Here is a 27174-nt window from a genome sequence, read left to right on the forward strand (position 1 = left end):
AGCTGCTGTACTTGCCACCTTGAAACAGTGTTTTTCCAAGCATGTCTGAGGGTGTCTGTGGGTCAATTAAAGGTCCTACTTGGCAAATCTCCGAAATGCGAGCTCAGAGAAGTGTGACTAACTTACCTGGATATCCATATTGGCCAGAAAGTCCAGCTTGGAGATACCCTCAAAACACTTTTTAAGATGGGGCTGAACTCGCAGCGGGTCTTTGGTCTCTGACAGAATCTCCAGCATTTCATCGTTGGACAAGAAGAAGAACCTGGCAGGCAGAATTTGAGCCATTAATCTGGCATGTCAAAAAAAATAAAAAAATAAAAGATTTTAAATAAAAAGCAATGTTTTAGAAGAGTTTCCGGTTACCGTGGGAAAAACAGACGCTTCTTCTCCAAATATGCGTTCAGTCCTTTCATGATGGTGTCCAGGAGGTTATTAGAATCCTGCAGTTTCTCCAGCAGACCGGGCAGAGAGGTAGCAGGCAGAACCTACAAATTCAGATCATCAGTTACCAATAACTTTCATCCTTCATTTTTTTTTCATTATTGTCATTGTATCATAATAATGTATATATATACATATATGTATATATATGTATATATATATACATACATGTATATATATATATATATGTATATACATTTATATATATACATATTATTTACCCTCGGGTCCTTAACGCAGTGTCTCATGATCTCTTTCCAGTGTTTGTCAACAGTTTTAAAGAGTCGCCCTTCTTCGGGGATCTGCTTCATGATGTCCTCTGAGGAGAAGATGGGTTCAAGGTACAGCCACTGGGCCTGCACCTTCAGCCATTCATCGATGGTCTCCTGGATGCGAAGCAGACGCTCTTCCCATTCCTAAAGCCACATAACAGGCAATGAAGTCTCTGCCGGACTACAGATGTTGACAAGACTGACGCTGATCATCGCCAAGTGAACTCAAAGAACTTGGCGCAAACCTTGATCTCATTTTCAAGGGGTTTGATGAACGGCGAGCCCCTCATGGTCTGAGTCTTGACAATCTGGTCATCAAGCAGCGTCTGAATTTCATCCAAGGTGGTGAGGATGGAAACATCGCTTTCCCTGTAGCTCTGGTGATGGAATGTAATGTCATCCCAAGACTCGAACATAGTCCGCATCGCCTTCTCCAAGGAAAACTCCTGCAGACACAGACAGCGTATGCTTAAAAAAACAGCAGCAATACGAGTTACGTTTTCTGAACTCCAAAAACAACTTTTCCCCTTTAGAAATTCTTTCTTACAATAGTATTTTAAGACATTTTTGTCCATTTTAAAAACGATGTTAGTAGCAAGCTAAAACTTAGCATTATTGAAAACAAAGGGCAAAATATCATGTCATCAGAGGATATTTACTTTTATGAATTTAATGAATCCCGCAAAGCTGCTCCACTGCAGTCCATGATAATGTAAATACATGAAATTTGTAAAATGTGAGGATTTAAAAGAAAAAACGACAGGGGTTCTTACTTTACTAGCAGCAACACTGATGGACTCAAACTGGTCCAAGTAAGAAGTCAAATTCTGCTTTAGAACTTTGCGTAGGGTCGTGCCAGAGTCAGGAGTGAGGTCGTATCCAACTATGTCAGACATCTGCCCCCAGTGACGGGTGCTGATGCCTGGGTTGCATAAGATGGTGACGACAGGGATGTGCTCCTGTGGAAACGAAAAACATTTGAGATGGTTTTTAAACTCGACACTGTAATAAAACAGGTCTGGACGAGTTTGAATTGAAAGCCGTGTCCTGTACCTTGAAGTCTTTGACCTGCTCCATAACAATATTACACAACTGTGTTGTTGGGCTGTCCTGCTTCTTCGGCGCCTCATCCTTGGTCTCACTTCGGCCTGCAGCCTTCTCCTTCTCTTGCTCAGCCTTAATCTGCTTCTGCTGGAAGTACTTGAGCATCTTGAAGATCTCCCTGAAAAATTCATCAACTTTGACCTCCATGCTCTCGCCGTCCAGCGTCTGGAAGCAGCCGTCCATCCACCTGGTCACAGGGAAGTCAAAGTAGTCGTGGTGAGTAAGAAAACTGGCTGTCTGAAACAGGGCACACGTCAAAGTGAAATCAGACCTGCTCTCCGTGCGCCGCCAGTTCAGCACAAGGTTAAACAGCTTCTGGTAGGGCTCAATTATCTCCCTGAGCTCATCAATTTCTGGGTAACTTGTGTTTTCCATATTGTAAAAGTCTTCTTCTTGGTTGATGATGTCGATTGTCTGCTCAGTCTCCTGGAGAAGCTTCTGAACTGTTCGGATGTCTGCTACATACTGTTCAGAAGATGGTGACACAACAATTAAAAAAATAATAATACAAAGTCTGTTAAGAAAAAGAGGGCTGAGGTAACAGTTATCAGCTATTTTGGACAAACACACAGTTTAAAGGCCTGCTTAAAACATAATCAAAATTGAATATTATCCATTTTCACATCATACAAATCACGGTTCTAATTATTAAGAACACAAAAACATACTTGTTTAAATACTTAAGCTTTCTAAAAAAAAAAAAAGGCCATAAGTAACATTACATTTTCCAGAGATTCAAGGAAAAAGTTGTGGCAATCATTGAATACAAGGCTGAGCGAGTTTACTCGGTTAGCCAGACCCTGTCCAAATGTAGTATTATCCCCTCCAATGCAATAGGAGTACAATATATACAGAACTTTAAAAAGTAACTTCACATTTTTCTTGTCAAATGCATTTTTGACTGAGTGACAGACACAGTGTTGGCACTCAAATATTTTACTATACATTATATGTTCTCATCTAAACTTTGCTAATACTGTACCTGCTGTATCATGTCCAGCTCAGAGTAATGTGGGAACTCATCTGTCCTGCGCCGCAACTTCTCCAACTCCAGCTTCAGTCTTTCTCTCTTAGCCAGCAGCTCCTGCTCCCCTCTCCTCTTGGCACCCACCAGTATCTGCAGAATGACGCACCATTTGGTGAACAGGTCTGCAGCTCTGCTTTTAGGATTAAAAAGTACTTCGCAAAGCGCCGGGAGCCTTACCTCATCACTGAGGTCGAAGATGTCAACGATCTTCTGCGGCCAAAGGAAAACTGTCAAGTTGAGCTCCAGGTCCCGCTTGTCGATACTGTGGACATCCAGCAGGTTGCTCAGTCGGGAGTAGGTGTCCTGTCAGAGGAAAGCGCATAGGTTAAGATCATTTGTTCCGCTCTGCGGTAGAATCAAGTAGAACCGTCAAAATCGGTCATCTGTCTCACTTTTATTTTCCCATTAAGCTCTTCGATGCCCTTGGTCCTCGCTTGTTCGAGGAAACTCATGGTTTGCTTGATTTCATCCGTGTTCTCGGGCACCCGCAGCGCCGTTTCTCTGATGCTTTCAAATTCAGAGCAGATCCTTGAAAGGGGCGATCAACAGTTCAGTAAGTGAGGAGATCTTAAACACAAGGAGGCAGATCTGGTAGGAGAACGACAATCGAAGTGACTGACTGCTTATTGTCCTCTCTGAGGCTCGTGATCATCTTCTCCAGGAGCATCTCGGCGTAGCTCTTGGCTTTGCGGACCAGTCCCCGTTTCAGCTCTTCGCAGTCCAGATGGACCATTTGGAAGAAGGCTTTCGACGGGAGGCTGACAATCTCTTTTGACACAGCCTTGAACTCCTCGGCACGCTGCATGACACAGCGAAGGACACGCGTTTGACAGACAGTTTTCGGAAAACGAGACGGAAACGTATGCGTGTAGCGTGTGGAACACAGCGAACAGCCGTGCGTCACCTTGATGTACTCGTCAAACGAACGGCCCTCTTCCATAAACTGTTTCAGCTGGGCCTTCGCTGTCCCGTTCACCAGCCAGTTATAGTTGGTGACTGCACGATAAGGAATGGAAGTTGGCTAAAGACGACTGGGAAAGTATTGAAACAGGAAGATACAGTCCTCTCACGCCACTGCGGAAACTTACTGTGGTGCTGAAAGTGCTGTTCAGGTCCCTCAAGGTTCTTGCGCAGCGTGGCCTTCACGCTGGAAGTGGCCCAGACACGCAGGTCATCCGTCACCTTTGCGTCCACATACGAGGTCCTGCCTTGGCCCAGCCAACACTGGATGGTCTGCACTTTCTGTGGTTTAACATCACAGCCTTCAAGACAAGCTCAGAATATAATGCCCAGTCACAAAGTTTATTAAAGGTAGTGAATCACTGGGCAAGCGTGACCTCACCTGCAATGTGCTAGTGATGGTGATGAGAATCTCTAAAACGGCTGCTTCCAGATCTTGCAGAGTTGGGTAAATTTCGATCTTTTCATCATCAAACGTCAAAGCCATTTGGAAAAGGGGCACGCGGTGGTATTCGACCGGATCAAATATACTGACAAACTCCTCGACACTTGACTGCAGCAGGGATTTCAACTGGGGAAGAAAGAAGTGAGGAGGAAACGGCTGCCGTTTTAGAAAAATACGCATGGGGAAAATGTAAAATATGCGTCAGGATGTAGTTTGCGACTTTTGAGTTTGTTGCTGAGTTTGAATGCATGCGCTAATCAAGCTGACAAAAATGAAATGAAACCAGCAAAACCACCACTTTTGACTTAAAGTAAAATGATCATTAAACACTCATTTCAGTCCTAGTCAAGTCAAATGTCCGATCACACTGACAAAGACCTTGTTGTCCCACCTGATTAGACATGAGGGTGGATGCACAGTTGAAAAAAGACTCCATTTTCTCCTCTTTAATGTTGCTCAGTGTCTCTTTACTGGTCAGTAAGTTAATGACTTTGGGAAACCAGGTGTTCATGATGCTGTCTTCCATCTTTATACACTCCATGGTCATTTTGTTCCGTAAATTCTTACAGTCCACTGGCCCTAAAGCCCTTAAAACCAAAAAGAAAAGATTAAAAATTATATACAAGAAAGGAAACAGGAGGAATTCTTGATATGAAATAATGTTACCAATTCATAGGAGCAGTGCCGTGTTAGGTTTATGCTCTTTATTTCTTGTTTTACCTGCACTCTGACAAATCAGCCAGGACCAGTGGAGAAAACGTCACATAGCCAATATCCGCCACTGTTTGCATGACTGGATGGAGAATATGCAAATTTTTTTGTATAACCTTGCTGTTTTTCTTAAAGTTATCATGCAGAGTTTTGGAGAAATCTAAATACCTATAAAAGAAACAAAATATGTGTTATCATTGACATGTTAGGGAGAAACACCATTGATAGGGGACACTGTGAGTGTTAATTTTACAAAATACTGGAACTTGACATTCAATATAATGAATGTTTTTTTTGTTGTTGTTCCTTTTGGTGATTATTAGTAGTAGGGGTCCTGAAAACATGTCAGTTTGCACTCACTTTGGCTGAGCAGCAGCAAGTTTTTCAGCAAAATCTTCCGCTTCTTCTTCTTCTGGACTCTTTAATATTGTTTCCACTGCATTGGATGTAGTGATGCAAGGTTAACACAAATCTGTGAGGGCACTGACACTTACACGTACACACACGCTCACAAAAGACCTTACCTGTGTGCTTAATTATCACTTCGCGGAAGTTGTCGCTGATTTCCTTGTTCAGCTCCTCCAGCATTTCCTGTGTCTCTGGGCTTTCCTTCAGTTTTGACGGGACTCGAGAACCAATGGAGTCCAAACATTTTTGTTGAATTGGCGTGAATGGACTGTTTTCTACACGCTCCCTCAGGAACACGTAGTTCATCTAGAATTGAAGCAGTTTTTCAAAACGTCAGTACGAGTTCACCCCTTTGTCTACACGCGTGCCACACTTAATACAATAGTCGGAAAAACCCACCTTGCTTTTCCGCTTATTACTAAGCATCTGCAAAGCAAGGGGACAGTATTATCTCATGCCGTGAAGTTGTAATTGTGAAATTTGATTACATTTTCCATAAGTAAATAAATTCTATACAGAAGCTGGGAACTGCGGCTCTGGCGGCATGTTGAATTTTATGCTCTCTGCTTTGTTGCTCTCAAAGCAATCCATTGCTTGGGTCTGCCTGTAATAAATCACAAAGGATCACGTATCAGAAAACTCAGTTGCCTGCGTAATCATTTATTGGCATTCTGGACCTATAGTCAGTGGGGTCATCATAAAGAACCAGACAGGAAGGCCAGTGCTGAAGACGTACAGCAGGGACTGGAGTTGCTGTTGTTGCACTTTACTCCGCTTAAGCTTCATCAGTTTCTTCTGGATCTTTGTCAGCCTTGCCACCTCCACATTAGCTGCAGCGATCTGCGCGTCCTCAGTCGATCTTCCCAACATGAGGTCTATTGGAGGCAGGGGCGGAAACGCAGACGTTCCTGGCTCCATGGCGTTGAAAAGTGCAGGTGAAGCAGCCAGCACAGGTAACGTGCAACTAAAAAGACATACGGGAGAAGAGATGGACTGAAGATAAACTTTGTTATTTACAGAAAAGGGCAAAAAGAGTAGTTTTGAGAGCCCATTTCTCCCCTCAGAATCAGACCCAACAGAATTCTGTGATTCTGAAATCACAGAATTCAGACTTTTTCCCCCTTATCTTCTGGCTTTGAAATTGCCCAACTTTGATCTGATTGCCGAGACATCAAACTTTGTACAGACTTTGATGTTCCTCTCTGACATCTCATGCCATCAGTCAGGTTTGTATGATTTCATGTAAGAAACATACTTTTTAAAAATAATAATAATAATAATAATAATAATAATAATAATAATAATAATAATAATAATAATCATTTAACCCCCAGACTACCTGCCTAAACCATTATGTGAAATATAATCCTTCTTTTAAAACCACATTGTCTGATAAAAAAAAAAGAAAAAAAAGAAAGAAAACTATTGGTTGTGGTTATTTTTAACTCAAGGGGAAAAAATAAATTCCCTTTATTAAAAGGTTGTTAAATGGGCCTATTTTCTTTTTAATAGAATGAGATTATCTGACAAAATGCTGTTTTGCTTTATATATTGAATGTATTTTAGTGGTATTTTTTTTTTTTTTTTTTTTTTTAGTTCTTGTATTCTGTACACCTTTTATACACTTTTTGTTTAAGACTGCTGGTTTATGAAGGTCCCAAATATAACATCCCATATAATTACATAACTAATTTAGCACACACATGCCATGACACACAACGACATCAAACTCACGCCCTAGTGATACTGTTTTTCTTCCCCTATTCACATGACACCGGCTACTGAATGAGTTTCGTGTTTAACCTGCGCTCCATGTCAAAACTCTCCAAGCAGCTCCCGCGCAGACTTTCAGTCGTCCGTCTCAAGGTAGCTGGTTAATGGGGGTCTTCAGAGATCCCTCAGATAATCCAAAGCACCCAAGCATTCACATTTGAACTAGTTTTTGAGTAGTAATTTCTCCAGTGCGGTACCAGCGATGTCGCATGTTTCAGCGATCCACCGCATTCGCTACCTAGGAAACCGTAAACATGGTAAGCGAGCAGGAAGGCCGGGTGTTTTTTCCCGGAAGGAGAGCGAAGCCACGGCTAAAACAATCGAAAGGACTGCATAACGCTGACCAAACAAATTATCGTATTTTCAGTGAGGTGTGCCAGCTCATTAAATATGTCATGCTTGTCACCTCACGGCAAGGAGAGTCAAACGTGACACTAGGTCTCTGCTATGCTTCCTATGTACTGTAGAGGGCAGCATTACATATTGTGCACCATGCGTTACCGGAAACAGGCGTCCGAAAGCAAAACAGGAGAAGAAGTCTCCGCTCGCTAGCTTGCAAATGCTGATCGTACCGACACAATTTCCCAGGTATTCTGATTTAAACTGACATTATATCTAAAATGGCGTTTGAACACTTGTCGCAATAAGCTATAGAGTTTTGTATCGTTCGTGTGCGTCTATTTAAAAGCTCTAAACACTGGTAGTTGTCTTTGTTTTGGTTTCGGTTGCGAGAAAGCAGGCTTCAGTGTTGTGTGTTTACGGAAGGCCCAGGCTGTTGTGATGTACTGCTATCTCGCAGTCCGTCGGATGATTATGAGAATCTTTATAACCTGTCATATAATTTTTTGTGCATTTATGTAATTTGTCCTTTAACAAAATAATCCTTTGGTTGTTTTTTTTTTTTTTTTTTTTTAAGGATATCATAATGAGTTATTCAGAGAAGCCGGATGACATAACGCGGGAGGAATGGATGGATAAACTCAACAATGTTCACATTCAACGAGCTGACATGAACCGGCTCATTATGAATTACCTGGTCACAGGTACTGTTACCATTTATTTTTACATCTCAAGTTTATATTTCTTTAAAAAAAAAGTTCTTAAAATCAAAAGCATTAACAAAATATGCTCTGCTTGACAGAGGGCTTCAAGGAGGCAGCAGAGAAATTCAGGATGGAGTCTGGAATTGAACCCAGCGTCGACTTGGACTCCCTAGATGAAAGAATTAAAATCCGGGAGATGATCTTGAAGGGGCAGATCCAGGAGGCTATTGCACTGATTAATGGTCTGCACCCAGAATTACTGGATACCAACCGGTACCTCTACTTCCACTTACAGGTACCTCTGGGTCTTTTGCAACAGTGAAGTTTTGCTGCCGGATTGCCCCCTACTTACCCAATGTGTGTCGTTTTGCAGCAGCAGCATCTGATCGAGCTAATTCGGTTGAGGGAGACGGAAGCTGCCCTTGAATTTGCCCAGTCCCAGCTCGCAGAGCAGGGGGAAGAGAGTCGAGAATGTCTGACTGAAATGGAAAGGACGCTGGCCCTGCTGGCATTCGATAACCCTGAGGAGTCCCCCTTTGGAGATCTGCTCAACATGATGCAGAGGCAAAAGGTATGGTCTATACCAGGGGTGGGCAAACATTTTGACTGGTGGGGCCACGATGGCTTCTAAAATGTGACAGAGGGGCAGGACCAGGAGCAGATGGAGTGTTTTGGTGAAAAAAAAAAATTATTATGGGAATGGGATATGTAGAAAACATGTGCTTTAATGTCAATTGAAAATGAACAAAAGCATTACAACAAAATAAGTCTTTGAAGCCTCACTTTATTTACCTCTTTCTTGAAATTACTTAAAACACTGAAAAATTTATGAAGTACAGCTATTTTATTATTCGTTGATTATTAATATAATTTCCTCAAGTTCTGCAGGCCAGAGTTAAAAGCTTGACGGGTCGCAAATGGTCCTCGGGCCATAGTTTGCCCATGCCTGGTCCATGCACTCATCCTGTCATGGAATGTTTCTGTTTGTTTCTTCTGTTTGACAAGTACAATAGTGAAACTGTTATTTGTCTTTTTTCACTGTCTGGTACCAAATGAAAACAGTTGGGACTTTAATCAAGTTTATGTATTTCGTCTTTCAGGTTTGGAGTGAAGTGAACCAGTGTGTGCTTGACTATGAAAACAGAGAGTCCATGCCTAAGCTGGCCAAGCTCCTCAAGCTACTGCTTTGGGTCCAAAATGAACTTGATCAAAAGAAAGTCAAGTATCCCAAGATGACAGACCTCAGCAAGGGAACCATTGAAGAACCAAAATGAGGACCCAGATTCAAAATATACCACAGCATTACAAAATGGACACATTTCCTTTATCTATTTATACCCCCCAGAATGGACTCATAGAGTACATTTTCTTTTTGTAAAGGTTGGTTTTGATACTTTGATAACTTAGAACAGGTAAACATGCTTGATGACGTAAAATAATCCTCTCACTATAGATACACATAAACCAATACCAAACTTGGTATTGTTTGCATATGGATTATGTAAGATTGTTATGCTAGTTTTTTTTTCTGTCTGCAGGCAGGGAAAGTTGTTGGAGTTAGAGGGTGTGAATAAAGCCTAAATTAGGCTTTCACTTCCTGTGTGAGACCAATTAGGAGGGGCTGGATTTGATGTTAAGGGTAATTAGTGTGTATGCACTGTCTCAAACACTTTTCTCATTTTTTTTTTTTTTTTTTTTGTAACTACTCATGCTCATGGCACCCTGTGATAACAACTGCTAAAGCTGAAGGCTTTGACATTCAGAATACTGTGACTTAAAGTCAGTCATCTTCAACTCATGTTCCATTATTGCTTGAGATAACACAAAAGTTGATATAGGCGGTATCTACATAAATTAATCTATAAATCATTGTATCAAGTAACAAGCAGTAGATGTTCAGGTTTAAAGATGGGTCAAAGGTTATTTTTATTATTTTTAAGATGACAGTTATATGGAAAGATATGAATATTCAAATATGGAGGAGCTTTTACAAATGGACTATTAACATTTATCAAACAAGTAGTTCTTTTTTTGCAAAATTTGTTGTGTTATTTGTTTGCTGGGATGTTAATTTGCAATTAAAGTGAATTTTTAAACTGTGCATATTGTAAAGAAGTCTTTTTAAAATACATATTAGACATGAGACATGATTATAAAAATCCACTGAATTCGAATTTAAAATAGAGTTAAGGCGCTCTAATTTAAAGTACATTTAATAATGCATACTGTTATGCATTATTACTTAATGCATAGTACCATACTGAATACTTAGCATTTCAGAACAAAGATTCATAATCGGCACTACTGAATGTGGCGCATCCTTGCAGCTCGAGTTGAGTCCCATGCTGTTCACTTGTAAATATGTCTGTGACAGTAATTACATATTCAGTGACGGGAAATGACTAAATTCTTCCAGTCTGGAGCGGTGAGTAAAATTGTGACATATTGTGGTCAGACTTTGCAATTGCAACATTCACCCTCCTCACTCACCCAAGCTCAGCGGTAAACTACGGTGGCCTTCGCATGCCTAAATTTATGTCAGCGACAAACACGGAGACTAATTTATGGAAAACGTGGGCTCGATTAGTTCACCTCATTCAACCCATTGTTTGCCTGGTTGGTAAAACTTTAGGTCATCGTCACACAAGCCAATAAGGCATTTTGACAAATAAGTTAACCCTGCGGGCGGCGCATGCGTAAAGCTACAAAATACAATTGTACAGTTCATTTCGAATGCCACTTTGCAGTCGTGCTCAATTACTCCCCTCGCAGTTTGACTGCATGTTGCAGTTATGTCTAGTTCTCTCTAAAAATAGTATAACCCATTAGCCCAGGAAAGGAATATTGTTCTCGACATGTAAACACATGGAACAATCCAGGTTGACGTTCCGGTTTGAATGAAATGAAAGTGAAAGCGTGCTTGGTATGACAACAGGAACGTGGGGGGCGGGACTTATTGAAAGGTGAATTGGAAATGTAAGTTATAGATTTCAATCAATTCCAGTTTGTATGCCTACGTGCATAAAAGGTTTCACTGTATTTCAGTGAATGACATTTATTCTTAACATGCTGTGGACATAGTGGTGTAAGACCCTTGCCATATGTGTTACAGAAACTGTTCAGATATTTTACACTAGCACAAATATGTGTAGAATATTAAGTTCATGCCAAGAAATCATGCACATTTTGCACAGCAATAATAAGTTCCCAGATTTTTTTTTTAATAGTAGGAATTCTGTACTGTATTGTTCTTACAGTACATGACTTCTCTTCAAGGAAATGCATTGTTGATTAGTTTATTAAATTTAAATAAATAGCATTCTCAATTGTATGCAGTGTTTGTGATGATTTGCTTCACACTATAACTCAAAACTTGTGACACCATTTGTGCTCCAGGGGGGAATGTCCAATGTTTGTGTTTGTTCTAATTATTTGGACTGTTTAATCTTCTGCAAACTCTTGTTGTTTGACAGAGACAGGAAACATGTTTTTTTTTAAGCTCAATTTGAAGTGCTGTCTCGTGACTGTCAGTGTGCTTGTGATATTCAAACAGGTGAGTGTGAAATCAAATCTTCATTTACTTATAACTAAGGTTCAAAAGAATTGTATATATAAAATCAGTTGCTATAATGGAAGTAATATGCTAAATTTGAGGTAATTAAATAACAGCCATGTTTCACACCAGCCAGCAATTTATTTGGACTACTAAACTGACAGTAAAGTTAAAGTTTAAATTTCCAACTATGGAGAAAATGTAGAACTTCAGGTTGATCATGTTGAAAGGCTTCCAGCACACAACACATTCAGGAAGTTTAGGCTTTGTGAAAAAACTGAGGAAAAGCTGTTAAAGGCTGCCTTGAGAAATACTTGTAAATGATCCCTTAAACACATAAGAACTTGGTTATCATGAAAAGGTTTATTCCAAAAATATATATATGCTCAGAAAGATTGCATTGGTGTTTGTTCTACACTCTGCTTGGTGTTCACAATGTCACAGACCAACAAGTAAAACAAAATGAAGTGATTTAATCATTAACAATATCAATGGGGAAGTGCAGTGTTTCCCCGAAATGACTGAGTGACACATAAAGTAACCGGCTTCCTTCAAAACATTGATCATAAAAGTAATATACCATGCCTCAGTCAACCACTATGAGATTTTGACTTCAATATGCTCATTTATGCTCATGCGAGTTTGTCCAAATGTATCAATATACAATTAGAATTTCGATCTGTGTTTGAATTTTATTCACTTGTTTAATTTATATTTTAGAAATGGCAATTGCATACCTCTTTGAATAGCTTTGAAAAAAAAAAAAAAAAAAAAAAAAAAAAGAGTTCCTATGACCCTATATTCCCACTTCAGGACAGTCCACTGTTGTTTCAACTAAGTAGATACAATGTAAACACTGTGCTCATACTTGTTTCGATTCCATGCATATTTGTAGGATGTGTTTTTAAATACTAATAATTTGACATTTCATACTTACTCTTCATCGAATAGTTCACGTGGTGGCAGCTCGGTCATATTCTTAGAGACCTATGGGACGTTCGGGGGCTACCTTGTGATGCTCTTTTAGGGCTGCAGCGGGCCAATGAAATGCCTCTATACCTCCACAGCGTGAGAGGGCTGCTCAAAGTTTTTGCTGAATGCAGAATATTATATAACGATTGGCTGCCAAGTCACAGAGACCTGAAGGGGAGCACGACGGAGAGAGACTGTGTATTGGTAAAATAATAATAACAATAATAATAATAATAAAAAAAATACATAGAATGTCCGCATGTCCTTTAATATTAATAATAGTATAATTGTTTTAAATCCACTGCCACAGCTGCTCGGCTGGGGGGCGGGGGGGGGACGACACCATCGCGACCTCGACGGACGGAAGGAAGGACGAGATCTTCCTCATGCGGGACATAAGGTGTTCCGATGGGCGACCCGGTTCGATATCCATTAGGATTATGCTGCACGATCGTGCTTCACAGTGATTATTTAAAAAATAATAGCAACAACACGGGATGACTAGACACTCGTGCGAAACCACTTCCTGGCTACCCCCTAGCGGTCAGACGGGGCAGTGCGCGTCTCGGCGGGAGGAGGCTGGAGAGAAAAACTGACACGTGGATTACTCCTCCTCAGGGCATCAGGAAAAACAGTCCTCCCCCCTCCGGTTGCAGCTTGGTGACCGTCGGCCGCCTATTACCGCCTGTGCTCGGCTCGGCAGCTCTTACAATCGCGTCCGCGATGTGAGTTGCGCGGACACGAGAGGTTTTATTTCCTGCGTTGACTTTTCTCGCCTTTCTCAGCCTCCTCGCCTGCAACTCACCGACCGGAAAGAGAGACGGAAAGTCGGCGAAACAAGCCCGAAACCAGCCCCCTTCTCTTCCCTTCCTTTCCCTCTGACGAACGCCCCACAGGAGAGGCTGCCATTAGTTCGCGTTGAATGGCAGTTCTTCAAAAATATGGAACGAACTATGCTCCAGATTCGGTCTGCCACAAGGAGAGCCATCCGTCGGACAAGCTCGGAGCCCCTGGCTGTCACAAGAAACGGCCCGAGCACAGCAGCACCAACTGGCCCAGGTAGGCGAGTCCGAGGCTCCTCTCTGCCTCTCATTTACCGGCGTTTATTACTCCACTGTGTCGAGTGAAGAAATTGTAATTAAATGAATAAAAGAAGAAAGTAGTAAAGTTACCCCCAGGCTGCTAATGCAAATCCAGGAAGTGTGTTTGTCTCACGTCAGAACTGAAACTTTTGGGTAACTTCTGATTTGTCCCCCTCCTCCTCCTCCTCCTCCTCCTCCTCCTCCTCGTGTAGCCAAAAGTGCCTTTTACATCTTGTGCTTGACACGTAACTCAAGTCAACTACGGTGACGTTTCTCAAAGTTTTTTCGCAAGGAGGTGAATTATGCCCGGCTAATAAAACGCATCACGCAACAAAACCCGGGCTTTTATTGTGACTAAATAGGAACGCTGATGTATTATTCAAAATGAACTTTATGTGTTTTCCTAACTGTGAATCTACAGTAAACTTCTGAAAAGGGGGGGCGGGGGGGCATTCTGTTCTGTTTGCTTTACGTCTCAGAAAGTGTTGCGCTTAAACACACAGTTCTGGACAATGACCCCTTGTGATGTCACAAGGCGGGCACTATACTGTGCCTACGCTACACTCTGTATTCCAGCTCATCCCCTGACAGCTGCCTTGCCTTCCAAACCTGCAATATGGGAAGACCTGAATAGTTATTTATTATATATTATAATCATTACAAATACTGAAAAGGAATATAATTTAAGAATATATAAGAACATGTAATAAAACAACTTAACAGAAGCCATACTTCTGTTATGTAACTTTGAGACAATCTTACTTTTTATCCACTTCTTTATAAATCAAATGCTCTTCATTCTGATGCATTCAAAGCCACATTAGACCTAAAACCGGGGCCCCAGTCAGTTGACGTGTCTCCACCCAACCTTGCAGGCCGGTGGCGAGGGTTTGGACAGTGGTGCTCCTTCTCGGGACCTGCCTCCTGTACTGCGCCAGGGTTGCCATGCCCATCTGTGCCGTCAGCATGGCGGAGAAGTTCAAGTGGAGCAAGAGGGAGTCTGGCATGGTGCTGGGCAGCTTCTTCTGGGGCTACTGCTTCACCCAAGTGTTCGGAGGCTACGTGAGTGACCGGTAAGAAACGACGGGAGCTCCTGTGGCTCAGTCACGAGACACCCATCAGGATAACCAAAATCCACACATCCCTCTCTTAAGCACGAAGATGTTTGCAGTCAGATTTGAACTGACGCAGTTCACCTGGAAGTAGGGCGGGACAATTTTGGACAAACAAACAAAAAAAAGAAAAATCCAGATTTATTTATTTTTTCTTCTGAAAACTCAATTTTTGATTTCAATTTCTTTGGTAGAACTACAAAAGACAATGGAATAAAGTATTTCAAATATTTTGTCTTTATTTTCAAAGAAAAATAGCAAAGTGCAAACTGAAAGATACTGTAAATCCTCCTTTTTAAACATCGTCTTGGCTAATAAATCTGATTTCAATTTAAAATCGATTACTTGTAAGCAGTCAGAGCTTTTGTTCTTTTGTGGTGTCATTAAGTAGATTATTTCCGAAAATGTGTTTGCCGTCATTGGATGTGTTTGAATATCCACACATTGGTCAAACAAAGTTTGTGACAAAGATAATATTATCTTAGGACATTGTTGACCCCTGATAGCCCTCAGGTGTCCTTAGCGTTTGAAGCTACATCAGGATGTCTATGCTGTGTCCACAGCGTGGGAGGTGAGAAGGTCCTCCTGTTGTCTGCGGCAGCCTGGGGCTCCATGACGGCCTTCACCCCCATCCTGGCCCACTTCTGCTCGCAGCCCATCCTCTCCATGACGCTGTCGCGCTTCCTCATGGGCTTGTTGCAAGGTGAGACAAGTGGCTTTCAAAAAAAAACAACCCAAAAAACGAGTGGAACTGGAATGCGTTCAAGACTAGTGGTCTGTTCAGGAGGGTTGAAACGGCCTGAGGGTTCAGTGTCACAGGCCGCTTTCCTTCCGTGTGTGCCGAGTCCATAACATGATGCCTGCCTTCGACATCTTTCACAGACTGAATGTGAATTTTGAACGTATCTAAAAAGGAAGCTATAAAATTGTATAAATAGTCCTCTTTTTTCACACTTTCTGAACACAGCTGGAAGTTTCAAAATGATCCCCCTTTGATTTGTCAGGTGCAGCTGGGTGTCGCTTCAGTGGAGGAGCAAGTAAATATTTAACCCTTCAGCGCAGTGGTTCTCCGACTTTCTCTGTCAACATTTAAAAAAAAAAAAAAAAAAATCCCTCTCCCCTGTTTTAGTCATTTCTGTTGTGCAAACAAACAACAGCAAACGCCACCTCATGTTTGGCCCCTCCCCCGACGTGACTCTGCGCCCCCCCCCCCCAACTTTGAGAAACACTACTGCTTTAGCGTTAGCCACATAAACCTGCACTTTATGCTAAGAGAAAAGACCGGTCCATTATGTAAGCACACAGGCCTCGGTATTGACCAGCTCATAGACTATTATTGATTACGTGATGTTGTATTTGCCTTGAGAACAGCGAGCCATTTTGCCGGGTGTTTGTTACAGACACTCCTGTAATTTGCATACTTTCCACATTAGCTTTTCACTTATTGAGGACTTCCGTGGCGTATGCTTTCTGTTGCTGTGTGTTTAGGTTGTCAAAAAAGGGGTAAAACCCCCCCCCCCTCCCCAAAAAAACACGGTCACTTCCTGTTTCTCCAGTGAACCATAAAGTTTGTGTTGCTTTGCTTCCTGATTGTAGGGGTCCATTACCCTTCGCTGGCCAGTCTGTGCTCCCAGAAGGTTGTGGAGAGCGAGAGGGGCTTCCTGATGAGCACCGTGTCCAGCGGCTCCTACCTGGGGTGAGTCACCTGTTGGCTAGAAGATTTGGGAGGAGCGACACAATAAAACGAAAGGCGTGAAAATGAAAGATTTACACATTTGGTATCAAAAATAGAAATTCTTACAAGGTAAAAAAGAGCCGGCTGTACCGGTGTCTCCAGAACAGAGATTGGTATCTGATGGAACTACACTCGATGTGGGTTAAGCTGTTAATTATTTGATTTTCTGCGGCATCAACACATAAATCTATACATAATGTTTCTGAGCACCGCTTTAAAGGTGTTGACGTGAGCAGGTACAGGTTGCTTGCACTCAGCCATCGAGGTGTTTTTTTTTAAATAAAATCCGTAATGCATCGTAAAATACACAACCTGTTTTCACGCTTTTGCTTTCTTGTACTTAACCCGCGGGCGTGCTGCGTACAAAGGTGCACCGTACGCTGTGAGCACAGACATTCCTGAGCACGCGGATGTTATGACAAGGACGCGTTCCGCCGCTCATTAAGCTTCTAAGTTTGACAGGGATTTAAAAAAACATTAATCCTGTTAGCATGTGGACCATAAAGCAGAGATTATTGTAATATGCACTTATGACACGTCTCTGGCAAATGCTGCTTTGTTTTCAGTGCTTTAAACTGAAAGCTACAAATATACACTTTAAGGAAAATATGCATTTGCGTGTGATTCTAAATGAGATGCTTCAAATCTCCAATTCTTTTCTCATATTTGATTATTATTATTATTTTGTAACCGCCACCTAGTAGTCCAGTTTTTTTTGTAGCTCAACAAAGATTGACAACAGATGCGCTTCTATGTAGCTCAGTCTGTTTTTGGTACGCATGGATCGCAGCTTTATTAGCTTCATGGAGCCGTTTGCGCAACATCCGGGGCCTGCTTGCATGACTTCTCCTGACTGACTTTTTTTGTTCTTGTCCACCCCCCCACCCCCCAGCACGCTGGTGATCGGAGGGGCCGGCTCTCTCATGTTGGACCTGTACGGCTGGGAGAGCGTCTTCTACGTGTCGGGCATCCTCTCCGTCCTGTGGGCCTACTGCATGTGGAAGTATTTACTGAAGGGAGAAGGCAAGTACAGTTACCGTGCCTTTGGAAGTGATGAGTGGCAAAAAAGGGAAGTTGTTTTGCATCATCATGACCAGTCGGTTGTAACGAATAAAACTCTGCCCGTGTGTTGTTTTCACATCATTTCACTGCTCTTCTGTTGCGGATTCCTTTTTTGTGTAAGAAGCAAACACACGCACTTGCAGAGCCACTGCGTGAGGCAACGGCCTCTGCCGCGTCCCCGCTCGCTCCACTCGGGCGCTGCCAGCCGCCTATTTGTGCACTCGGGAGTTGGTGTCCTCTTGTTTTGCGGCGCCTTGCCTGACTTCCTCTGTGTCCACAGGGCCTATAATCACGCTGGAGTCGCTGGGAAGCAGCGGGACGCCGTCCAAACTGTCCAAGAGACATTGGCTACGGCTCCTCAAACAGCCCGCAGTCTGGTAAGATTCAAATAAACAAGATGTGTGTGTGTGTGTGTGTGTGTGTGCGTGTGTTGCCGACTCCCTTTGCGCCCATTGCCTTGTTAGCCCGTAGCCTCTCGGCCTTGTCGCAGTTTCCTCCAGCTCCTTATTTCCCGACGGGCCGAACAGCTTTGATTCCGTGACCTCGCGCCAGCAGCCGCGTTGCTCCGAGTTCACCTCTATAATCTCCCTCGCCCGTGTTGCCAACCTCCGGTTAAAAGCGTTTTCCAGCTTCCGGCTTCAGGTTGTCGGACTGAAAGGCGACAGCGACTTCACAGACGTGAAAAGATGAAGCAACTTGTTTTCAAACCAGTGGTGCCTCCACGCCCTGCCTGGTCTTTGGCGAGGGTTTAGCTCGGCACCGCAGCGCAGCGCCACGCTCCGCGGGCAGGTGACGCACCGCTGATGTCACACCTTGCAGCAACAACAGGCTCCCCCCCCCCCCTCTCACCCCCTCCAATTCTACCCCCGGTGATATAAGCTGACTGTTTTTATATGAGGTCTGTTTGGGTGGAAACAAAAGGTGGATTTTAAAGGCAGGTATTTACGGATGAAACATTTGCAGGCTCCAACTCAGAGTTGCTAAGCCCCGAGGATCAAGTCTTGCTTTGATCCCTTATCAGATGGTTTTATTGCTCGAGCCAGGTTGCTTTGTCAAGAAAAAGCATTGTTTGCTTATGTTAAAGAGGGCGACCCGACAGATTTCATACATGTGAAGAGACTGGAGCTGCAACTTTGGAGATGCTCATATGGGCTTTGAGAGCTCCCTCAGGTCGACCAGTGCCCGAAGGACTCTAGACTTCTGCCTTGCAATAACAGTTCTCCTCTGCAATCAAGTCAGTGTCAGCAGAGATTCCTTCATCATACAGACATCATAAGAAACCACAAGAGCTTTGCCGCACCCTTTGCAAACACTTTGTCTTGTCTTCTTACCAGCTCGCTGGAGGATTTAGGCAGCGTTTCAACTCGCGTGTCAGCCACAGTGCTGCAGGTTTTTTTTTAACCCGAGTGACTCCCAAACTTGAGCATCTTGTTTATTGCGTTTGCCCTGGACTTGCGAGGGAAGAAGGGGCGAGTCTCAATCAATTCCGACCGACCAATAAATCCAGGCGGGGGACGACACAAATGTTCACCACGTGGCATTGCAAAATATCCTTCTGAAGGAGCCTTTGTGTAGCGCGGCCGCCTCTGTGACGTGGCCGCCAGGTTGCGTCAGGTCAGACAATCTCTTCCTGATGATCGAATCACAGCGGAGCGGCTCCAAAACACATGTTTGAGTCATTTTTTTTTTTTTTATTATTACTAGAATTTGTTCTGGAATCGCTCAGTCCACATTTGTCAGCCGCTTTCAACCGCTTTTCCGCCCTCCCCAACTGCTCTCAATCCCAAAAAAAGGTTCCTGGCGGCCGCAGCGTGTCGTAAACAGCTTTTGGGAGACCACACCCACGACCCGATTCTCGTCTGGTCGTCACCGCTGCGGTTGCCTGCCAGTTGCTCCGGGGGCCCAGACGTTTTCAACTTCTGGAGAAGGAAAAAAAAAAAAAGAAATCCACACCACTTCACAGTGACTGCGCCGATGGTCAGATTTTCCAAAGCTGCTCCTGTATTCTTTAAAAATGTCGGCACAGCAGAGTGGTCGCAGTGCACGTGCGGCGTTCCAGTGTGTGTTTGTAGGGAAAGTGACGGCTGGTCAGCGAGGGGTCGGGCACGTGCACGTGCAGGGACACGCTTGTCAAATGTCCTCCGCGACCCGCCCGGCTCTGAGTTCTGAGTCCGTCTGTCACGGCTTCACACGGGGCGCGGCGGCGCAGAGCGGCTCCAAGGTTTCACCTTTTGTAGCCGCTAACAAGATGTCGGGCAGCGCTGAGGTGTTGTGGTTCAGACCGCACCAACCGAGACCAAGACATTCTCAAGAGTAGACAGTATCCGCATTGAGACAAGACCAAGACTTTACATGCCAAAGAAAAATAACAACAAAACTTAAATTCAAGTTTGCTTTTAAATCGAACAGCAACAACTCTTTCAGCGAGCTATCTTTTCAGAATTTCATTTAACATCTTGCAGCTTTGCCAACTATTTTGAACCAGTTTCAAAATAGCAACTTTGCTTCATGAAATAAAAAAAAAAAAAAAAAAAAAAAAAACTAGGAAAGAGAGGCTGCATCACTCTGGGTGTCACAAACAGAGCGTAAAAACGGCAGCAGCTGGATTCTTTTCCGTTATTATCGTGTTGTTACAGTGTTGGCTGAGTCTCGAGCGGTCTTGATCAAAAATCCCGAGTCCGTCCAAGACCGAGTAAAAAAAGCCTTTGAGGCTGAGACCCTGAAAAAGAGACCAAGACCAATCTCCAGTGCTGCAACATTTAAAGTGCTGAAGTGCTTTCATGACCAGAACAATGTGACACTGTCTCCTCTGTCACCATGTCTCCTCCTCCTTGTATTCATAACCTCCTGTATGCATTGATGTACTTTAAACTCCCTCTCTCCCTTCCCCACACACAACAGTGCCGTGATCGTGACGCACCTCTGCACGGCCAGCACCTTCTTCACCCTCCTGTCGTGGCTGCCCACGTTTTTTAAGGACTCCTTCCCGGAGGCCAAGGTGCGAGTACTTCCACTTCCTGTCCGTCCGCATTTCTTTTTCTTGCCCTTGCGTCATTTGCACGTCACTTTGGAGCTGGACGGTATTTATGACGGCCAGAATGTGTAGAAGAAGAAGAAGAGACACTTCAACCATTCAGATGACGTGTTTGACAAGACTTTTCTTTGTTTGGTTCCTAAATTGTATGTCATTAGTTCCTTGTCGAGCTTAGCTTTGACACCTCTGTTGCTGCATTTAGAATCCGTGTTGTTATTTTTTATTTTTTTATTTTTAAATATTTATTTCCTTTTTTGTTGAGTTTTGCTCAGACTGTCCCTTTGCGCACAACGGGCAAACAAAAATCTATAAATAGATATTAATAAACATATTTCACCCCTCAGAAACAGGGAACGTGGCTCTGAAAAAGAAAATACTGTGGATTGAAACTGGAAAATAAAGCAGGACAAACATTTAGCATCTGGAGAAAAACTAAACTAAACAAAAATCACTTGTATTCACCCAAGTTAAATATACACATTGATATTTGTTTCCCTTCAGGGTTGGGTGTTTAACGTCATTCCCTGGTTGGTGGCCATTCCCTCGTCCCTCTTCAGCGGCTGCCTCTCCGATCATCTGATCAGTCAAGGTTGGCAAACACAGCTACATATACTCTAATACACATTCACTACCAGTCAAAGGTTTGCACACACCCTATGAATTCAATGGCTTTTCTTTCATTCTCATGACTGTTGACATTGCAGTGTCTCACTGAAGCCATCAGAACTACGTGTGAACACACATGGAATTATATAGAAAACAATGAAAGTGTAAAATAACCCAAACCCGTTTTATATTGAAATTCTTCCAAATAGCCACCTTTCATAAAAAAACATATTGAGAGTTATTTAACATGTTTTTCTGTGCTGCAGAATTACACATATCTCGCTCATACATTTGATGTCTTCAGTATCTATCTGCGGTGTGGAAAAGTTGAAATGATAAATACAAATTGCATGAGAAGGTGTGTCCAAACTTTTGATTGGTATTGTATATAAATATATATACACACACAACATTCTCTTCTAGAATGTTCTTTTCTAACGAGTGAGTCTCTGCTGTTTGCCTCCACAGGCTACGACATCGCCTCAGTGAGGAAGTTCATGCAGGTACTTTCTCCTCACTCTTTCTTTCTGACCTGTTTTTGTGTCGTCAATGTTCCCCGTTGGGTCCGACCCCTCAGTCCCGCCGTGCGTGCGACCGACCTGACCGTGTGGATTTGACTGTGTGCGTTCATTCCTTTGTCAGTTTTTCTCCATGGGTGTGTCCAGTGTGTTCACCCTCCTCCTGTGTGGAAACACCACCTTCACCCTGGCTGTAGCATTTGTGTCTGCCACCATGGGCCTCACCACCTTCAGCCACAGGTATCGGCACCCAGTTTGCCCACATCGCACCATTTGTCTCCTCCTTCCTCTCCTCCTCCGGAGGCATTTAATGTAGCGCGTCGCCGCCTCGGTGTAATTTAATGGAAAATTCGCTAGCATGGCCGCAGCGGCTCATTTAGCGATGCCGGCTGTTTAAGCTGTAGATTTTAGGCGGCAGTCCCAAGCGTCATTATCAAAGGGGAGCCGTTCCTTTAAGCGTGGCACAGCGGGCGATTGCAGCGACATCAGTTGTGTAATCTGGCACATCCATCTCGCCGCGGTCCGAACAGATTGATGCTGCAAATTATTACGGAGGGAGCGAAAATAATCAACTCAGCGACACAGATACAAGACGCGGCAGCTGACCACATTTCTTTTCCCGCAGCGGCGTGTCCGTCAATGTCCAAGACCTGGCGCCTTCATGTGCGGGGGCTTTATTCGGTGAGTTGTCCAAAAAAAAAAAAAAAACGCACAGAATTTTGCAGAACTTTCCACTTTCAGCTCTGCTGTTTTATCAAAAAACAGGCGAAAAACAGAATGAATTTTACATGTGTGCTTTTTCCCTTTTTTTTTTTTTTTTTTCCAACAGGTGTTATGAACACTTGCGGTGCTTTCTCAGGTGAGCGTCCACAGTCACAAACACCTGTGATGAATCTTTCACTCGCCTGCTGCCCGCCGCCTCACAACAGCCCCATTAGCTGTAATAATTCATCCGCTCGTCTGAATTCAAACCTTCAGCCGACGGCGCGTCTCCCCGTCAGTCACGCCGGCCCGCATGCGCCATGCATATTGCATCAAAGGCGAGCGTCAGATGAATAATACAGCGGGCGGGAAGGATGACAGTTTGCGGTCCTGCGGGGGATTTAAAAAAAAAAAAACAAGAAAAAAAAAAAAAAGAAACGGGGCTGTTTGTCTTTGTGAAGGCGAACAATCGCGTCGACAAAACTGCTGCCCTTTGTCTGCTGTGATTGGTGACTTTCTCGTCCTCCCTCCCCTCCCCCTCGCAGGCGTCCTGATGGTTTACTTCTCGGGGTATCTCATCGAGACCACCGGCTCGTGGGCGACCGTGTTCGCCCTCATCACCACCGTCAACCTGCTGGGCCTCTGCACCTTCCTGGCCTTCGCCGAGGCCCGCCGGGTCGACATCGTCTCCACCAAAGTCCGCCACAACATCCACATATAAGAAAAAACCAGCCGCCGCCGCCGGACTGCGGTTTCCTTTAGGGGGCAGCGTGGGGGAGGGTTTTGGGTTCGGAGAGTGACCAGAAACTCCGAGCGATATCTGTGTGCGTCTGTGGGAGGAGGAGGCAGTTCTGCTGCTGCTGCTGCTGCTGCTGCTGCTGATAAAAAAAAAAAAAAAAAAAAAAAAAAAAAAACACAGCAGAGTCGGCACAGTGTTACGGAAAGATTCTGTTGGAAGCCCAAAGCTTCGAATGCAGGGGAAACGGGTGATCTGCTGTTTCGGGGCTGACTGGTGGAGGCCCGCACCACCTCTGGGTCCCGGTTAAAGGCGGATGGGGCGGTGGAGGACACATTCCGGGTGGGGACGCTGCCTCAGATGACCGTCGCGGAATGATTCGGCGGGAACGATGGAAGATCACGGAAGTCGCAGTCCGTCCCGTTTGAGGAGGAGGAGGAGGAGGAGGAGGAGAGTGATGGATGTGTTAGTCTCAGGAGCTTTCTGGCAGCAGCCCGGGGAGGAGGGGGCGGGGGGGAGGGGTGGGGGGAGGAAGGGGAGACACAAGGAGAGACCGGCCTCCTGCACCTGAAGTCTTTTATTAGTACGCTCGGTGCACCCGTCGCCGAGCGAGCCGTCTGAGTGACACCTCGTTAGCGCCGCTAATTGCTGGGCGAGGCTCCTCGGCGTCCTGCGCCATCCAGTCAACGTCCCACCGTCGGCTCTGCGCTTACGAGCTCTTTCCTCGGCGACCTCGGCGCAGAGGAGGACGAGGCGAACGAGGGGAGAGAAATAACTTAATTATTCTAAGTTCTTATATATTTATTAGGCTTTATTTTCTTCCAATTTCATTTTCTTTCCTCTTGTTTTAAAAGGTCCCATATGATATTTAAATGACCCATATTATATTTTTATTTTATTTCCTGTTTTTTTTTTGTTCCAGACTCTAGGAAGCAGCATATTGAGCCCTCTGTTTACAACCTCGTGTGAAAAAAAAAAAAAAAAAAACCTGCGGCTTTGGTTGGACCTTGCGCGTGTTTGGAACGGGTCGGCAACAAGCAGATTCACAAAGGCCATCGAGCTGCCCTTTGTGACATCACCGGCCCACTGAAACAGAAAACGCAAGCACGGGGGTGGGGGTGGGGGGGGGGGAGTTTTGACAGTGACGGGCTCCAGAAACACGTCGCTGTCGGAAAGTCGTAGCATTTAGCACAATGTGGCACCTTTTAAATACGAATCTCTCGGCCAGATATTTATTTGTCACCGTGACGGAAAGGACATAGCGAGTTACTTTAAGGGGCAGTGCAGCCCTTTCTTTTCTTCTCTTCGCAGTGAATGGATTGCCTTTGCGTAGCGCCGCTCTGATGTGCACTTCCTGTTGGCAGAAATGGCTGTTATGGGTGGGGGGGGGAGAGAAAGGCGTTATCTCCAGCACAGACAGCGTCCCAGACAAACATGGCAATTGCTGTGTTTTTTATCTGGTACGCAGACTGGCGCCTCCCTCATTATCATTTGTGTGTGTGTGTGTGTGAGAGAGAGAGAGAGTGAGTGAGTGAGTGAGCCGAGGGGAAAATGTTTACTTGAGTGTCATTGCCGAGACGACGACAGGGGGCGCTGCAAGCGTCCGGGGGGGAAACCTTGCGTAGCACTTCACCTCCACCTTCTGCTTTGCGTCCACGCACTCCAGACGCTGACTCACTCCAGTGGGGTCCCTTAAATCTATGCATTGGTGCCGTGCCTGATTTAAGCGACGAGACTTGGAACTGTGGGCCGCGCAGTCAGCGTCGCTCGTTGAGAGTTGGACGTCGCTTTCTTTTGGGTTTTTTTTTTTCCTTTTCTCTCTCCAGCCTTTTTTTTTTTTTTTTTTTTTTGCTGTTCTGGGATTTGTTACTCAATTGTTAGTCTTCACAGTAATTTGATCAAACACTATGGTCTTTTGGTTGAATATGTTGTCTTTTTATCATTATTATTATTATTATTATTATTTTAATTCCAGCCGTTACGGAAATGTCCATAGAGAATGAAATGAATTTACCATCACTCTTTCTTTGGTCCATAGAGCTATATTTTTCCGTGCCTCCAACAACATAGGAATATTTGGTTTTGTGCCGAGACAAAAAAAAAAAAAAAAAAAAAAAAAATTAATATAAAGAGTAATTTATTTTGATATGTTGTGTCTATATCGCTGTTTGCTGCAGTGTTTGCAAGAGACAAACGACGCAAACACAACACCGCCACACCGACGACCTCCATGTGTTATAGATGTCTGTTATTTTTCTGACTTCACTGCATATTTGTGACATTTGTTTCTGGTGACGTGCTCCAAAATGTTGTCTGTGACATAACACAACGTTCTGTTCACCGACACCCGAGGCTCCTCAAAGGCCTTTTGCTTTTTTTTTTTTTTTTTTTTTTTTTTTTGATAAGGAACAAAAAAAAAAAAAAAAAAAAAAAAAGTAAGACGTGTTATGATGCAATATGAGAGCGGTGCGAGACAATGCAGTATTGTAATGCTTTTGAGATGTGTCATATTTAAAAGCATATATTAAAGCTATATTTTGTCAGCATTGGCATGTTGTTTTGAAGCGTGGTACGTATTTTTTTCTCCATTGCCACCGGGTGGCAGCAGTGCACCGTCATCGGCAGTGTGGTGACGAGGCTTCTGGTTCTTTTGAGCGCGGCTCTCCAAGAAGAGTCGGCTCTTCTCTTCCGACTCCCAAAACAGCTTTACGATTCAGCCACGTTTGGGGCTGCTGTGACGCTTTGCTTGATTTACACACCCACCTCATTTCATACATTATTTGCACTGTAGTATATTCAAAGGGGGAAAAGAAACAGATTTTTGTATCAATATACTTGTTTCCCCCCCCCCTTTCCCTTTTCCCTGTCCATCAATACTTGCTGAGGGCAGGTTTTTTCTTTTTTTTTTTTGCATTCACAATCCGCTGTAACTCTGAAATAACCCAATTAATGCAATGACTCCCTTGTTCAACCACAGTGCCACACAAGGCAGACAGAAATTTAAATGGCTGAATAAATGCTGACCACAGTAGTACAAAGACCAAACCTGAAAAAGGTCGGACTTTTCTCTTTTCTGATGGGACAAAGTCACTTCCAATTGGCTGAAAATGGCAGGAGGGCGTTCTGCTGAACACAGGGCCTTTAAAATGCCCTCGTTTAATGTGTTTGGGAGAGGTTTCCCACCCTGATGTGTTTTTACAGGTCTAGTTGGTGAGTGCAGCCACATTGACTTTTGCCCCGGTAAAGACATCATAGAACCAGTTTGGTTTATAAGGGGGATTCAGTGCATGGCTGCTTGTATCCATCCGTTCCTCCCAAATCTTCTTGGGTTTTAATCGGCAACACGATTGCTGTTCACAATGCTGTGAACTCGGAGCACACGGAAAACGAGCCGTCAAGCGGAGGGAAAATCAACACAAACAAGTCTTTTGCTCTGTCGAGAACAGTCGCAAGCTCTGAGCAGCGGAGCCAAACGGGGCCCCCTGCGAGTCACAGCCTTTAAGCACGCTTGCTGGTGATGAGCTGCAGCTGCGTGATGAGCAGTTCACCTGCCACCTGGAGATCCATGGCCAACTTCTGCCACTGAAGCAAATTACGGGGAAAAACACAACCCCACTACCGAGTCAAACCAGCGCACTTTCTGCTCTTAAAGCAACGCTGTTGTTTGCACCGAAATGTTACACCTCATGTGACCTGTACAGAGAATTTTAAAAGGCTCATTTTGACTGGCCAGTTCATGTTGCCAGTGAAAAAACTAAAAAGTTTTCAGCTTTTGTTTTTCAGTGAACCTCACACAACATAAAAAAGAAAGTAAAACCCACTATGGCAGTAACATTTTTCAATCCCAATTTTTTTTTTTTTCCTAGAAGGTAACAATT

General features: G+C 43.9%; 3 protein-coding genes across 4 annotated transcripts in view; 2 read left to right on the top strand and 1 right to left on the bottom strand.

The window, feature by feature from the left end:
* Positions 1-12864, bottom strand: part of dnah12 (dynein, axonemal, heavy chain 12) — a 28872-nt gene extending 16008 nt beyond the window's left edge. Inside the window, exons 1-22 of one of the 2 annotated variants that reach the window (XM_076027122.1) lie at positions 12675-12864; positions 6105-6332; positions 5885-5972; positions 5768-5794; positions 5485-5674; positions 5321-5396; positions 4970-5128; positions 4641-4836; positions 4187-4375; positions 3933-4086; positions 3749-3840; positions 3465-3643; positions 3237-3372; positions 3022-3147; positions 2800-2934; positions 2089-2282; positions 1767-2004; positions 1487-1672; positions 959-1159; positions 663-857; positions 364-485; positions 127-262 (exon numbers count right to left, since the gene is read on the bottom strand). In XM_076027122.1, the coding sequence (XP_075883237.1) occupies positions 127-262; positions 364-485; positions 663-857; positions 959-1159; positions 1487-1672; positions 1767-2004; positions 2089-2282; positions 2800-2934; positions 3022-3147; positions 3237-3372; positions 3465-3643; positions 3749-3840; positions 3933-4086; positions 4187-4375; positions 4641-4836; positions 4970-5128; positions 5321-5396; positions 5485-5674; positions 5768-5794; positions 5885-5972; positions 6105-6332; positions 12675-12712 (3285 nt within the window). In that variant the 5' untranslated portion in view covers positions 12713-12864. Of the gene's footprint in view, positions 1-126; positions 263-363; positions 486-662; positions 858-958; positions 1160-1486; positions 1673-1766; positions 2005-2088; positions 2283-2799; positions 2935-3021; positions 3148-3236; positions 3373-3464; positions 3644-3748; positions 3841-3932; positions 4087-4186; positions 4376-4640; positions 4837-4969; positions 5129-5320; positions 5397-5484; positions 5675-5767; positions 5795-5884; positions 5973-6104; positions 6333-7171; positions 7507-12674 lie in introns of those variants that run through there. The other variant, XM_076027123.1, reaches the window with a different exon arrangement.
* Positions 7589-10285, top strand: LOC142888633 (glucose-induced degradation protein 8-A homolog). The gene is made up of 5 exons (XM_076027121.1): positions 7589-7729; positions 8058-8184; positions 8283-8479; positions 8558-8755; positions 9285-10285. Exons 2-5 carry the CDS (start codon positions 8067-8069, stop codon positions 9456-9458), a joined length of 687 nt encoding a protein of 228 aa, XP_075883236.1. The 5' UTR covers positions 7589-7729; positions 8058-8066; the 3' UTR covers positions 9459-10285.
* A 388-nt stretch (positions 12865-13252) lies between the features above and the next one.
* Positions 13253-23423, top strand: slc17a9b (solute carrier family 17 member 9b). The gene is made up of 13 exons (XM_076027124.1): positions 13253-13768; positions 14667-14864; positions 15467-15606; positions 16500-16599; positions 17531-17661; positions 17981-18077; positions 20602-20698; positions 21236-21323; positions 21809-21843; positions 21983-22098; positions 22484-22539; positions 22688-22717; positions 23106-23423. The coding sequence occupies exons 1-13, from the start codon at positions 13632-13634 to the stop codon at positions 23279-23281; spliced, it is 1401 nt and encodes a 466-aa protein (XP_075883239.1). The 5' UTR covers positions 13253-13631; the 3' UTR covers positions 23282-23423.
* Positions 23424-27174: the final 3751 nt, after the last annotated feature.

The sequence above is a fragment of the Nelusetta ayraudi genome, unplaced genomic scaffold (genome assembly GCF_046127955.1).
Source record: "Nelusetta ayraudi isolate G7.1 ecotype Tasmania unplaced genomic scaffold, CSIRO-AGI_Nayr_v1 ptg000019l, whole genome shotgun sequence".
Lineage (NCBI taxonomy): Eukaryota > Metazoa > Chordata > Actinopteri > Tetraodontiformes > Monacanthidae > Nelusetta > Nelusetta ayraudi.